At 44.3% G+C, this 14,717-nt stretch overlaps 1 protein-coding gene across 3 annotated transcripts in view; it reads left to right on the top strand.

Moving 5' to 3' along the window:
- Window positions 1–520: 520 nt before the first annotated feature.
- SFMBT2 (Scm like with four mbt domains 2) overlaps window positions 521–14,717 on the top strand; it is a 97,979-nt gene continuing 83,782 nt past the window's right edge. For 2 of the 3 annotated variants that reach the window (XR_014947127.1, XM_015865816.3), the window contains exons 1-2: window positions 521–620; window positions 9,854–10,021. Coding sequence is in view for 2 of the 3 variants with exons in the window: in XM_015865816.3 (XP_015721302.1) it covers window positions 9,916–10,021 (106 nt within the window). In the remaining variant the exon portion in view is untranslated. Of the gene's footprint in view, window positions 621–1,362; window positions 1,387–9,853; window positions 10,022–14,717 lie in introns of those variants that run through there. The other variant, XM_085550140.1, reaches the window with a different exon arrangement.

The following is a 14,717-nucleotide window of genomic DNA, read 5'->3' as shown; positions in this document are numbered from 1 at the left end:
GCCGGCTCTGGTGTTGTTTCGTGCCTTATTTTTTCTTTCTAACAATGAGGAATAAGCAGATAATACGGCAATACGGGAACCAAGGGGTGCCGGGACAGGGACTGGAGGAGCCGCGGTGCTTTTTCCCTTATCGCTGTATCCCCATCCTCCCCGAAAGTTTCTTTACTACTCAGAATCAATCACCAAACCCAAGCGAAAAGATCGAGGGGAGGGAAAAATCAGAGCAAATTTCCCACTTCGCTGGCGGCTCCGCGATGGTTTTGGGGGCATTTTCTCGCTCAAAATTGCGCGCACGGAGAGACCGCGCGGCGCAAAACCATCACCGCGGCTGATGCTGAGTGTGCCGTAAGGGGAGGAGGACGAGCGGATTTCTTATTCAGTTCTATTTTATTTTAAATATATTTTGGGAAACAGCTGAAAAAGGTCACCGAAGGAGTTGGCTGCTTAAAAAAAAAGAAGAAAGGGGAAAAAAAAAAAAAGCCCTAAAAAAAGAGGCAGGCATGCGCACTGCGCGGATGCCATATTGGAATGAGTCTGCCGCGGGTGCGGGCGGAGGGACGGGTCGGCTCCGCGCAGCGGAAAATAGATAACTAAATAAAAAAACCCTTAAACTTATTCAGGTAAGCGCCGCATCCTGCAGCTCCTTTGCAGTCTTTCTGCTGGCGTTGCTCTTTATTTATTATTATTGTTAATTTTTTGTTTGGGGGTGGGTGGGGGGGTTTTGTGGTGGGGGGTAGATGGAGGGGAGTCGCTTCTTCTTTTCCGACGCTTATTAAAAATCTCTTTTTGTTTGTTTTTTTTAAGAAGAAGGAGAAGCGGAGGGGAGATGGCAGCGGGGCGTGGGGTTTTGCTCTCGGTAGAGTGAGTTGTTGTGAAGTGTTTGCGAGGCTGATGGGGCGCAGCCCGGCTGTGCCGCTCGGTACCTGCGCTCGGGGCTGCGGCTGCCGCTCCCCGCCGTCCTTCGTCGGCACCGCGGAGCTTTATTTCTTTATTATTATCTTTTCCCGTCGTGCTGTAGATGCGCTCAGTTCTTTCTCTTCCTTCTTTTCCTTTCCCCCCCCCTTTTTTTTCTTTTTTATTTTCTTTTTTCTTTCCCCTCTTTAAACTCCCATCTGTCTTCGTGGTGGTGCTTCCCCTCGCTACGTTCTCACGCCGACCTCCTTTCGCGTTTACTAGGCTGACGATTGCATGCCTCGGAAAGAGTTATTTTGGGTGTGCGAGTGCCTTTCTTCTGAATCTGCGAAAGAAGGAGGAGGGGGGGGAAGAAAGCCGAGCTGCCGCAAATAGCGGGGAGGAAAAAGAAAAGAAAGAAAAGAAAGCAAATCGGCTGTGCCAAAATGTGCAGCCTTGATCGCTACATATTTCCCGTAGCGCTCCCGAACTGCGGTAAATGAATATTTATAAAGCTTGTCGGCTCAACATGGCGGATTAAGGTGTCTTTTAAAAGCTGGAAATAAACATTTTTTGGGGGTGGGGGGGGGGGAAGGAGGGAAGCGAGGCACCGCACGTTTGGTTCAACTCTCTTTTGTTGCTCGGAGAGGTGCGCTGGGGAATTCAATGCGGAGGGAGAGGGATGGGCTCCATCCTCGGGGTTCTCCCCCCCCCTTGTAGGACTTAAGCAATGGGAAAAGTGCAGGGGTTTGTATGTGCTGGGAGGAAAGCACGACAAGGAGCACGCAGACTTCGGAGCGTGGCCGGTTTTTGCTTTCGGATGCCAAAATTGCAGGCGTGCCATGAAAGAGGGGGGAGGGTTGGGAAATGCCGAGAGACATAGTGATGATTTATTTTGCATTAGCAGTAGACGTGTCGTGGGATGGGATGAGATGTCCTGTTGGAGCTGTCAAACCTTCCCTCGACAATCAAACGGGGATGTGCTTCTTTTTCCCCCTCTGCTGCTGAGCAAAAAATGCTCTGAAATTGCTGTGCGCTGAAATTTGGGCTGACAAGTAAGTGTTGTAGCGAGCAGCTCTTCTGCAGAAAAGACCCTAAAAAGCCCGCAGTGATGGAGGGGAGGCGAATCGCAGCTTTTTGCAAAGCAAAATGAGAGTTGGTGAGGAGTTTGCAAGGAGTTGTTTGTCCCCTTCCCGCTGCCTTTTGCAAATGCATTCTTCAGGGGAGTGGAGGAATGAGGCTGTCTCGAGAGAAACTTCCTTATTCCGGTGCAGGGGATGTTTTACTGCTGCTCAGGGATTGCTTTTTCATCGTTGCGAGATGTTAACTTTGGAACATCGATGTTTTGCAGCTGTGGGAGGTGATGGGAAGCTTCAGCATCTCAGTGTCCGGGCAGGGGTGGAGGAACAGGGAAGATGCCCTTGAACCTATTTGGGATGCTCTCCAGAAACCCATCGTGCTGGAGAGTAGAGGTGGTGTTTGCCCACCTTATCGTGCACATTGAGGTTTTGCCTTCCCACAGGGCTCTGCACCATCTCCCTATCCCATTTTCCCCCCTCTTTCAGCCTTCATCCTCTGCTTGGACCAGGTTGCGCCGCTCAGGGATGCAGCAAGCTTATAGGGTGGAGATGGAGAAGGGGAAGAGCAAGGAGGAGAATTTTTATCTGAAAAAAAACCAGCTTAAAATGGCGTTTCCCTTTGCAAACTGCACTTTCTGATTGGGACACTTTGCTTTGCATGGCGTTGCTCTGGTGGTGCAGTCTGTGCCCCATCCACAGTGGTGTGCAACCCCTATCCTCAGCTCCTTGCCAGGGCAATGGGTAAGGCAGGTTTGCTTCTTGCATTTAGGATCACAGATTGGGGGAGTGAAGATGCAAATGGTTTCCCCCCCACCTTTTTACTTCCTCTTTCTTTTTTCTCTGCAACAGATTATTTATGGAAGGAAGGAAAATAGTCTCACAACTCTAATAACTTCAGTGCTTATAAGGGATTAGATCCCGATAACTCCTCTGATAAGATGGAGGCTCAGCGTAATCTGTTACTAAGAGAAAATCTAAAAGCTATTTAAATAGATACAGCAAAGAGCCATCAGGAAACTAGTGTATGGTAAGCCACAAGGAAATACATCTTTACTGTTTTTTAGGGGAACAGAATATTAGATGCGTTATAAGCAAGCTGGTATAGTTTCGTTTATCTATTGAGAAAACACAGATATTCAACAGATGTTCTAAAGGATTCTGCAGAGGTGGAGTGTAACACACAGCTGTAAGGCCATCTGTAGAAGGCAGTGTGTAGCTGTGATTATGAGTGATAATTGGCTGGACAGACAGCTGATGTTTTAATGAAACACTTATTAAAACTTTATGCTTGTATTACTACACGTAGAATAAACATTGCAAGTGCCAACTGTTTAGTCTATGGATACTTCTCCCCACTGTGGCTTGTGCTACACCAAGTGCACTTCTGATCCACTCAGGGCACATATGTATTTTGAGTCACTTTATCAGGCCTGTTTGCAGCCATTGAGATGCTAGCACAGTAGGAGAGTGCAGCAAGGGGGTGTGGTGGTACCCTGATGGCAGAGAAGGTGATGTCTTGTTTCTTTGGGGGCTTTTAGCTGGCTAAATTCATGTAGATGTGGGAAGAGGGGGATCTCAGGTAGTGGTGGCTGAAGGATTTGGCTGGTGTCTGCTTGTGTCCAAGTGATGAAGGATAGGATTTGAGAAAAGAATTGAGGCACATAGCCAAAATGTATAGAAGGAGCTGGATGTGCGTTTATGAAGCTGCACAGAGAATCATAGAACCATTAAGGTTGGAAAAGACCACAAGGATCATCTAGTCCAGCCATCAACCCATCACCACCATACCTAATAACCATGGCCCTCAGTGCCACATCTGCCCATTTTGTGAGAAAACGGCATGGAAACCGGGGGGGGCTGCATTTCAAATAACCTGAAGGTGATGGAGATGTTGGAGTCTTTGGTTACTGAGCATGTGGACGGTGCAGAGGGTGTCATCACTCGCTTGGATTGCAGTGCAGGGGGTTGAAGCGATGTGAGCAGAAAACTCTCTGACATTTAAAAACCTCGTGAAAAGGTTTATTTTGAGACTGGCCACTCGCAAGCAAAGAGTTCTAGAGGAGGATTGGAGTGTGTGTTCGCAGTTACTCCTCTTTTATGAATCAGAAGCGTTTGTTCTGAAATGAAATAGCACTGAAAAGCACTGAATCCCCGAACGAAGCGGTTCTTGACAACTGATCAAGAGATTGTTCTGAGTAGGTGTGAAGCTTAAAAATAAGCCATGTGCAGAATCCATGCTATTTCTGCTTGCATTCATAATTCTTGCCTTCGTGATTAATGCTCTTCACATCGCCAGGCAGCTACCGCAAGGAACTTCTAATCGCTCCGGCAAAGTCCTGGGATCCAGTTTGAGTAAAAAACATGGGAAAGGTTTGTGTTTATTCCTCTTTTCTTGGAGGAGAGGGCTGCAGTTAGCCCTGTAAGTGTGACTTGCAGGACTCTAGGTTATAACATATAGTGGAATTTGATTCTGGATAGATTTTGGCAGGGGCTGCTGGCTGCCCTCCCATGCCTTGGGGGAAGGGAAGGGGGTGACAGGAGATGTCTGTGAGGGCTGCAACTTATTTTTCTGCACATCCTTCCAGCTGTTGAAGCTTCTTTCTGGATGTTGAGCTCTGAGAAGGGTGTAAACACCTGTAGGACCAAACCCAAGCACTGATCAGCTCTGTGGTGTTTTGCCTCTTGTGAAGGCTGGATATTAGGTGGAAGTTTTTCACTCAGAGGGTGGTGATGCACTGGAACAGGTTGCCAAAGGAGGTTGTGGATGCCCCATCCCTGGAGGCATTCAAGGCCAGGCTGGATGTGGCTCTGGGCAGCCTGGGCTGGTGGTTGGCAACCCTGCATATAGCAGGGGCTTTGAAACTGGATGGTCATTGTGGTCCTTTTCAACTTAAGCCATTCTATGATTCTATGAAAGGACATTGTGGATATCAGCTGTCTTTTTCAGGGCGCTTATTCAGCTTTATCTTAAACAGGCCGTGTTCCCAAAACCATTGATGTTTAGTGGGTCTTTAGTATGTGTGGAAATGCACACCACAGGGGGACCTGTGAGTCAGAGGGAGGATGATGGCTCCCTAGCAGGTGACAGAGCAGCTCAAAGTGACAAAGGTGAACTCATAGTGACCTCCCTCTCCTTGTCCTGGCACCTTATGCTGGCATTGTGATCTATGCAGAGAGGGTATAAAATATCAGTGCTGTGGCTGCATTTTAGTATAAGTCAGCTAAGAGTGGTGTGAGTACCTAAGCCAGGCATTTGTGTGATTGCCTGTCATCTTTTTTTTTCCCCCTTCATTCTTGCCTGATACTGCGGGGCTTTTCACTGTAAACAACTTACTTGCTCTAATTAGGTTTATTTTACTTTCTGTTGCCTTATCTCACTGCCATTTATCTAACTGTGTATCCTGGACTCTGTGGTGTGCCGGGTGGAGAGGATGAGAAAATTGCTTTGTGAAACAGGTCTGTCTCTGTTGGCTTGATAGCGTGAGGTGTTTGGCACCAGGGCAAGCAGGAAGGAGTGCAGTGACCTGCTGAGTTACAGAGGGCAGTCACCCTCCTCACGTAATCCCTTTTCACACAATCACAGAATCATTAAGGTTGAGAAAGACGACTTAAGATCATCTAGTCCAACCATCAGCTCATCCCCACCGTGCCCATTAAACCATGGCTCGCAGTGCCACATCTCCCTTTTTCTTGAACACTTTGCACCAGGTCTCTTCAGAGTTTAGTTCCCATCCTTTTTTCCCCTTCAGGATGGCTGATTAGACCCTCTGATGATTCTGTTCTCTGCTTTTAGCTTGTTTTTCCTCCAGAGTTATCATTTGCGTAGTGCCGGAGAAAATAGATACAGCTGTAAAGAAACATGCTCAACCTCATGAGCAGAAGGATCGGCCCTATTGAGTGGCTGGAGCAGGGCTGCAAGGGACCTACGGGGCTTGTGCAGACCATCTCTTACCCAGGGGCAAGGATTAGCTCTATTGGGGTGTTCTTTTGGACAGGTCATCATCCTGACCCCTCCAGACAGGGATGTTTTGTGTCCTTCCTGTATTCATTGGATTCATTATTAGTGATTTGCATCTTTGTACCCAAATCCCTTGTACCCTCCTGCAGTTTAAATCCAAATCTTCCCATTCTATCTACCAAAAAAAAATGTGGAAAACAGATTATTTTCCTTCTCTTTTCAATTGTTCCTCCTGATAAAATGCTGCGGGGTATTTGATATGAGGGAGAAATAGTCACTTCGTATAAGTGAAAATAGTCGGTGAGGGAACCCCTCAAATAAGTGAAGGGACAGGAATTGGGAAGAAGTGATCCTTAAAAGGATTCCAACTGGTACTTTGTCTGAGAATGGAGACAGGCTCTTTCTCTAGCACGTGAAAGCTGTTCCTTGATGTGTTCAATAGCCTTTCTGAACGAGCCTCCGTTTGCATTGTGCAGATGCTCAGGGGGTGTAAATATTGTGGCAGGCTGCCACTATCCATCCTTCATGAAGTGTGGTTTTATTTAGGAACCTCTGCCTGAAGGAGCAGCCTTTCTTCTCTGCCACGGCTTTAGTCCTGAGCATCCTCATGTTAAATGAGTTGGGTGATGGGCAGCATTGCATGTCAGCTAGGTTTTTGGGGAAGCTGAAGACTGAATTAACTGCCTTGTGTTGCCTACGTGCTTTTGTTGATGTTCTCAGAGCACTGAGGAAGGTCACCTGCATTGTATAAAGCAAAGGCTGGAGATTTGGACTTTAAGACCTGAGAGAAAATGCTGTTGACTTGACTTGAGTTGTAAAAAGTGGAGGTTGTGTGTTGTGATTTGCAGTGGGAGTCCAGCATTTGCTGGTGCTGGGATGTGCATATCTCCCTGCTAAAGGCAATGAAGTCAACCAGAAGGACCTCAGGAGTGTTCGAACAAACACCTAACGAGGATTGAATCCCAAAGAGGAAAGTGATGCTTTGGAGAAGAATCTTTTAGGGCAGGAGATCAACTTGATTCCTGTATGCTTTGTCTGTTCAGTGATGACTGATTATGTATTGTGTTCTGTGGGTGAGAAGATGGGTCACTTGAGTGGGGAGAGCCTAATTGAAGATGAGTTTTGAAGTGTCTGAACTGAGAAGTTCAGCACCAAATCTTATCCACCTATCTTATCCAAATACGGAATTTCAAGGATATAGGATCTTTTTTTGCATCCACTGTTCTGAAAGCCTGCCTTTCTAGTATGTCAGTCCCTATTAATTAACCTTGTTTTGGAAGAAGTTCAGTTTTTAAGGAGTCACGCCAGAGGATAGATAACCCTGGGGTGCTGGGTTTGTGTGTGTATGGGGTATCTCTCCATGAAGGGGCTTATTCCAAAGGAAGGAAGAAGAGGGAGGAATGTGCAGGAGATGAGGAGTGTAGAATGGTGTGACAAAGCCAACGCAGACAGTTACTCAAAGAGCCAATATTGGTAGAGATGACAAGGCAGCGTGTTTGAGATAATGATGCAGCTAAGACTGACAGCTGTGGGAAGAAGCAAATAAAAGAGATTCCTCTTTTTATATTGGTTGCCTTTTTCTGACTGTGAATTAAAAGTCTGGATATGAATTAAGTACCAGGGGAATGGGAGCTGTGTGGGGGAAGCATCAGACCAGTCTGAACCACCAACTGAACAAGGGATCTGAAAGCAGGGGATTTTTCCCTCTCTCTTTCAATTGCATTTCATAATCCATTGCTTTTTGTTGCTGCTCTATGTAGTGTCACCTTCGGTGTTTTTTGCTGTTTTTTCACGTTCCCTGGTTGACAGGCTGGTCACGTGGCTCATGGTCCTTAATTTGAGATGCATGTTTCTTTCAGACATACAGAAATGAGGGCATGGCACTGTATGTTGCTTGTTTAGTGTTGTTGATGCAGGCCAGTCAGCATGCTGCTGTTAACAGTATGGCTGGAGACTTCGTTTGAAGTGTTAATTAGCAGCAATTAACAGGGTATTAGTTTTTCTCTTCTTATGTCAGATTTCTTTGCTAGTTAGTTGTATCAACAGGAGGCTCAGTTATCCAGAAGCTCATGTTTGCATAGGAGTTTTGTTTTCTTGTCACATCATATTGGGAAGATACGTAAATCCTTTCCTACCATGTGAAGTAGATACTCCCAATATAAGAAGGTATGTAGCTCAAAACAGAGTTGCCTGTAGCTGAAATAGCAAACATGAGACCATAGAATCACCAAAGTTGAAAAAGATCTACATGACCACCCAGTCCAACCATCCAGTCTAAGTGGACCCAAGCTCAGTCCCAGACAGGGCTGTACAGGATTGATCTCTTCCAAGTGGTAACCACTTGGGCAGCTTCCTGCTGGTTTTTCCCATCTGTTTCCCATTTCTGATAGGCAGTTTCCAGTCTCAGGGGAATGGGCTGTTCTTGTGAATCTGGTGGTAGATTTGGGGTTTAGCTCCGTGAGAAATGGCAAGTACTATCATTGTTTGAATGGGCATCTTCAGCTTTCTATCAGTTCATGACTTTACCCAGTCAGCATCATGGGAACATTACAAGGTTTAACTAAGATACCAAGTAGCTTATCTTTCAGTATTTGTGTTATTGCCCTCGAGTTTTGTTTAAAATGATAGATTGTTGTGCTTAAATTGATTTCTCTCTGTCCTTTAAAATTCTTTTTCAGTAGACCCAGATTTCCATTCATTGCTGTTTGGTCCTAGACAGAAATGAAAACAGCTGAAACTACCCAAAACGTAGCTTCAGCTCATGATTCCATTCTTCTCACACTTAAGAAGCCTGACATAATATCCTGATACTTAACCAATTTATTATTAATGATGTTTATTGAAGTCTTCTCTACTGAAACATGAGCATTTTTTGACTTACAATAAACTGATTACTTCTAGTTTTCATAGTTAATTAAAAGTTAATATACTCTGAGGATGAGTGGTACATATGTTATCAGTTAAAAGTCTATGACAAAGCACTCTCCCTCTATCTATTTTGTGACCACTATATTTGGTCTTTCTGAATGTCTTCTTGAGTAGTAAAAGTTGAAAAAAAGACCAAATTACCTTCTGCTTTGCGTGGAGTCTGGCAGTAAGCTTCTTTCCTACTTTTCATCATGCTTCTTTGTAGAGCATTTGGTGTTGGTGCTGCCAGCATAGTCCTCTCCGTCATCTGAGTCTTGGAGGCATCCACTAATAAGCAGGACCAGACCTCTGTATCTTATGTTCTGGACACACGCCTTCTCTTACCATCTGTCTTCACTGCAGCATGTCTTGTATGACTAGCTGGTTCCCTCTGTGCCCATAACCTCAGCTCTTAGTTTCTCTTTTCCAGTTCACCCTTGACACCTTGTAGTTCATCGTCATCTTAGTGAGTTTTACTGAAAAGTTCATTCTTTCCTTTTTTAATACACTTTCAAATGTGTATCTCTGGGTATTGCTTGTTTGATGGCTTACTCTTACTAGAAATACGTTTCTTGATCTCGTGTCTGATTCAAGATCTAGTCAGTCTTATATTCCCTTTCTCACACATTTTTATGTAGTGGTTTTATTATGCTGTTTTTAAAACACTTTTAAAACAGAAGAATCTCCTCTGCCACCACAACCTGATCTACACCCAAGTTAATATTTTCTACCCTAAATGTCACTAAATGATGCAGTTCTCTTAAATTTGCCTTCAAAAAGCGGTTGCAGCCAGCACTATTTTATTTCAGCATCTGCATTATAAATGCTTAACTTTATTTTCTAGAGGTTTTCCCAGTCTCTCCTAAGTATTGTGGTCTTTCTTCCAGCAGTGGCTTCACTTTGGAAAGGAGAGCAAGATTGAAGTGCTGTGATGAAATATTATAACATGAAACGTACTTGGTGTGGCTGAGTGTTGGTGTAAGTACAACAAATCACTCATTGTTTCTTTTTCATTCAGTTTGTGCCCTAGGAACTCTGCTGCAGGATGAATTAGGAAAGGAAGGACTCTTTCTCTGAACCATGGACACAAGAGCATCTTTCATCACTACCGTGCAAGAGAGCCAGCATCTATCCCCAGAGAAGGGGCAGGGCCTGGCCAATGGCGATGGGGAGCAGTTTGATTCAGGTGAGCTCTCCTTTGCTCTTGCAGGTTTCCTACATGGTCACAGCCTTCCAGATCACCACTGTAGGGAAGTTGGCAGCTGTTTACTGGATGGCATTAGAGTTGCATAGATTGATGGCCATTTCTTGAGTCTTGTGGTTTGGAAAAGGCTGTATGTCCCGTACTATGGAGTGCTCAGGTGGATCCATGATTGATGAATTGGGGAAATTTTGACTTTTCTTTGGAGCTTTTCTAAGGTACGTAGTAGCTACTTTAAATGAAAAGCAGTTGAAAACCTTCCCCAGGACATCATACTGTTATCTTCCTGTCCACCCACATACTCTTTGTTTTATTTTACTTTCTTTAGATTAATGAAAGCAATGTTCAGAAATTACAGTATTTTTCCTTTGTTTTGACCTTTACCTTTGTTCCTTCAGATTATTATTATTATTATTATTATTATTATTATTATTATTATTATTATTATTATTATTATTATTATTTCAAATGAGAGGGCACCACAAATGTTATCCCAGCCAGCAGAGAGCTGGTTGCATATTGTCCTTATGCACATGAGTATGACTGGACATCTGCAGTGCTCTGAGATGGGCACTGAAAGGTAAGGATTTGCTGGGTAAAATTGGCTCAGTGCTTCACCCTTATTCCATGTTTATGCAGGAAAGCTCAGCTGAGGAACTTGTGAAGCACAAAGCTGAGTCCCCTGTCAGTTAATCTGTACAGAACATTTCATTTTAATGTTGTGGTAATGATGTTGTTGCTAATGTGCTTGAATGCTTTTCTAAAAATCTTGTGAGTTTCTGTAACAGCAGTTCTTTACCAGAGATGTAATGGTGAATGAAAGTCTGCTCTTGCATGTAAGCATCCTAAAGGGTTGCCTCAAGTCTGTTTCCACTTATGTTCAAGTCATTTGCAAGGCTTTGTCTTTGGTCCACCTCTCACTGTTTCTCACTGAACACCCCAGAAATCGTGTGTGTTATGAAACCTTGACTCATCTCACCTGAAGGAAGTGGAATACTCTTATGCAACCTTAGTTAAGAGCATAATAGTTATCCTGGTCTCTGCTGTAGACATGAAAGAGCTTTTCTTCTGTAGGGTTACACATAGAGAGCTGAGGGTTATCTAAAGTTAACCAGCTGAATATGGAACTGTAGTGCCTGAAGACGCTTAAAATAAAGTCATCATAGAATTTCCCAAGTTGGAAGAGACTCAGAAGGACCGTAGAGTCCAACTACTGGGCTCCAGTTTAAGTCCTATATCTGAAAATGTTGTTCAAGTTCTTCTAGAGCTCTGGCAGCTTGTTGCCATGCCCCCTGCCCTGGGGAGCCTGTTCCAGGGCTCAATCACCCTGTCAATGAAGAACCTTTCCCAAACACCCAACCTGACCTTCCTATCACACATCTCCATGCTGTTATCACTATTAAAAAGACTCTTGCAGTTCTATATGACAAGTAATCGCATTTAACATCAGTTCTGGTTGTCTTTCAGTTGAGGAGTCACTTGGCTGGAACAGAAAAGGGACATCAGGAACCTGGTTGGCTGTATTAGGTAGATGCTTATCTTGAGATGGCATTTCCAGAGTGGGCATCCTTATCTAGTCACAGCTGGATCCATTTATATATATGAGAGAGCCTCTAGGAGGAGGTGCAGGTGATCAGTTGTAGGCACTGGGTTTGAAACAACAGAAACTGGCATGTGGACCCTAAATGTCTTTGAGAATATGTGTCTTGGTGACTCTCCCAAGGCTGGGCAGGAGGCTTGTTGTTGATCAGGATTTCTCCCTTACCCCAAGCCCTCACCTGGTGTGTTAATCCTGAATCATTTTGCCTTTCAGTTCTTTGTGAGTGAACAAAGTCATGAATATATTTATGTGCCAGTAAATAAGATAGCTTAGCAATTTCCACAAACACTGTAATTTCCAGAGATGTTCTCCTTCAGGTAAGCCTGGGAAAAATCTAAGCTTCTGTAGCCACAGGTTTTGGGTCTTTTATCTCATCCTGCGAGGCTGATAACAGCTGGAATAGTTGCATTTTTATAGTGTCAATGCATGAAGGACTGCAGAGCACTTTAAAGCCATTCAGGGGCTCAGAGATAATGACTTGTTGATTTTATTTGCCATCCTAGGCTTGTTTATACATCACCGTATTGTAGGCTAGCCAGCCTTGACTCTTTCATTAAAAAAGAGCACTGAGCCTAAGCACCAATAATTGGAAAGGGAGCTGATATGTAAAATAGGCCTAATGCCAAATTTGTCATCTCGCAGGGAGCTCTGCGAAATGCTGGCACCTGGGGCTCGGTGTCTTTCCAACAGAGCTAGGACTTTGTTGTAGGAGTGTGTGAGTGTGTGGCTTGAGGACTGACAAACAGAGATCGCCTTTGGGATCATCACATCCTGAGTGGGAGCGGTTGTCTTTGTATATTAAAAGAGACTTTGCCTTTTGTTTGGAGACCTCCAGATACTTGAGGAAGGCTGGCAAAGGGTGTCCTGTGTTCCTCCTCAGTAGGGGTTTTGCAATGGTTTGTGTGCAGTCCCACTTACTGCACTTGTGGGTCTAAGTAGCAGTGTACTCCCTGACCCTGGGCTGCCTTGAGTCTGCTCACAATGTCCCTTGCCAGGTTTTCTAGAAGGGAACAGAGTCTATTTAAAAACAGATTTGGAAGCTAACGTTTGCTTCAAAATCTTCGGTGATAAAACGAGGCAAAACAAAACACTGATGCCATGATAAATTGTACTCCAACATTATTTTTACAGACCCTGTAAAAGTAATTTCCTGATAAAGTCTGCAGATAAAACACTGTAGAGGAGTCAGACTGCTGATGTGTCAGAAAGAAATGAATTGACTGGGAGGGAAAGCTGTAGCTCACATTGCTATGGCAAGAATATTCATAATGCTTCTCCCCTGGCATTCTGAACCTCCCTAAGTGGCTTTAGAAAGGACAGATCAGGGTGATTACTAAAACCAAGTGCTTTTGGGAGTTCTATTGGACTGCATGCGAATGAACCTGTTGGCAAGGTTGTGGGAACAGCGTGACTGGTGGCTGTGGGTTGGCAGATAGCAGAGTGGGTCGTGGGCAGTAATACATTACAGGAGGACTTGCTGTATCTGTAACTAGCAGCTTTAATGCTAACATAATTAACTTAGTGTTGCCGAATCCTGTGTCTTTGGAAATACTGCTCCTTGCATGGATGTTACGCACTGAACTGCTTAGAAGTCTTTCTACCACTGCATGGAAATAAGGTTTCCCGGAGAGATGGTGGATAGAAATGTCCATCCTTGAACACGCTCAAGGTCAGGCTGGATGGAGCTCTGAGCACCCTGATCTAATTGTAGGTGTCCCTGTTCATTGCAGGGGAGTTGAACTTGGCAGCCTTTAGTGTCCCTTCCAACTCAAATGATTCTGTGATGTTACTCCTTCCCATAAGAATGCTGAGGAAGGATGAAGAGAAGGAGGAACATATGTGAACTAACCATGAAAGCTGGAGCAAGAAGGAATGGCAACTGAGAACACACAGAGAGCATTCATTTAAAAGAATTATTAACCCTTGAGATCTCAACCTGCTAAAACATTAACTCCATGGGGTTGCTGATTTTTGAGGTTGAAGTTTTCCCTGATCATCAAAGATGCTTGCTTGTATGGTATAGCAAAGTCTTAGCAATTTGTGCACTAAGTTCCTACTTCTGGCTTTGTTTGCAAAGGATGACCTAAACAAAGCAAACTTAGCGTATGTTGAATTAGTACGTTTTCAGATTGTTATTGTAGCCTTGGGTTCTTGTCCAGTTGAGTAGAATGAGCGTGGCCATTGCATCCCTGTGGTAGCTGAGAGGCAGCCGTCTGCTAGCCACCTAACATGGGAGTAGGAGTTGATTTAAATCTCCATATTTAAGCAGGTTAATTGAGTTGGTGGTAAGGAGCCAGACCTTAGACTTGATGCAGCGGTTTGCAGTGTTTAACGGTGATGACAGCTCAGCGCTCTTCTCTGAACTCCCAGATAAATCTTTACCCTCTTCCAACTCTGTCTCAGAAACCCTCCGAGACATCTTTTTTTTCCCCTTTGCGTACGTATGTCTGCAAATAAAGCCTATTTCTTCCCCTTTTAATGATGAGAGATTCCCATTGCACAGTATAATTTTCTAGTCTTGAAAACTGGAGACCTGTAGCAACAATTGCAATAAATTAACCCTGCCATTTTCTTCATAAAACTATCTGGGGAGGTTCTTTAATTCAGTTTGTCATGAGTCACTTTAATTACATCATGACCACGCTGATAAATGTGTGGGCAGGTAAGGGTCTCATGTAGTTTTCCTTGATAAATGCTTATTGCAAACAGCTCATTGCTAGACTGTAAATATTTTTGCTCTGGGGATGTGACTGAATTTGTGAGATTGCTTGGGAACAAAATGAAAACAATCAGATGTGGCTGATTTTCTTTAAGGGAAAGACAGTTTGTTTTTAATTATTGCTGAGTGTGTTTCAGTGATGGTTTCAGGCCTCAACTCTGCTCTGCTTGGTGGGGATATATTAAAACAAACAAACAAAAATAGTAGTAATGTCAACTCCTTTCCTGCGGGGAAGGAAGGATTGCGAGGGGGCATTGGTGTGGGTTGGGAAGGCATGATACAGAGCCCCAAATCTGGAATGGGGAAGGATAAATGCAGGCAACAGGAATGGGGATTTGAGGGGATTTGGAAAAGCAGCTTCA

This window comes from Coturnix japonica, chromosome 1 (assembly GCF_054131305.1).
Source record: "Coturnix japonica strain WE chromosome 1, WE-NBRP24, whole genome shotgun sequence".
Classification (NCBI taxonomy): domain Eukaryota; kingdom Metazoa; phylum Chordata; class Aves; order Galliformes; family Phasianidae; genus Coturnix; species Coturnix japonica.
Note: the sequence above shows the minus strand (reverse complement) of the source record. Positions and strands in the feature narration are given on the sequence as shown.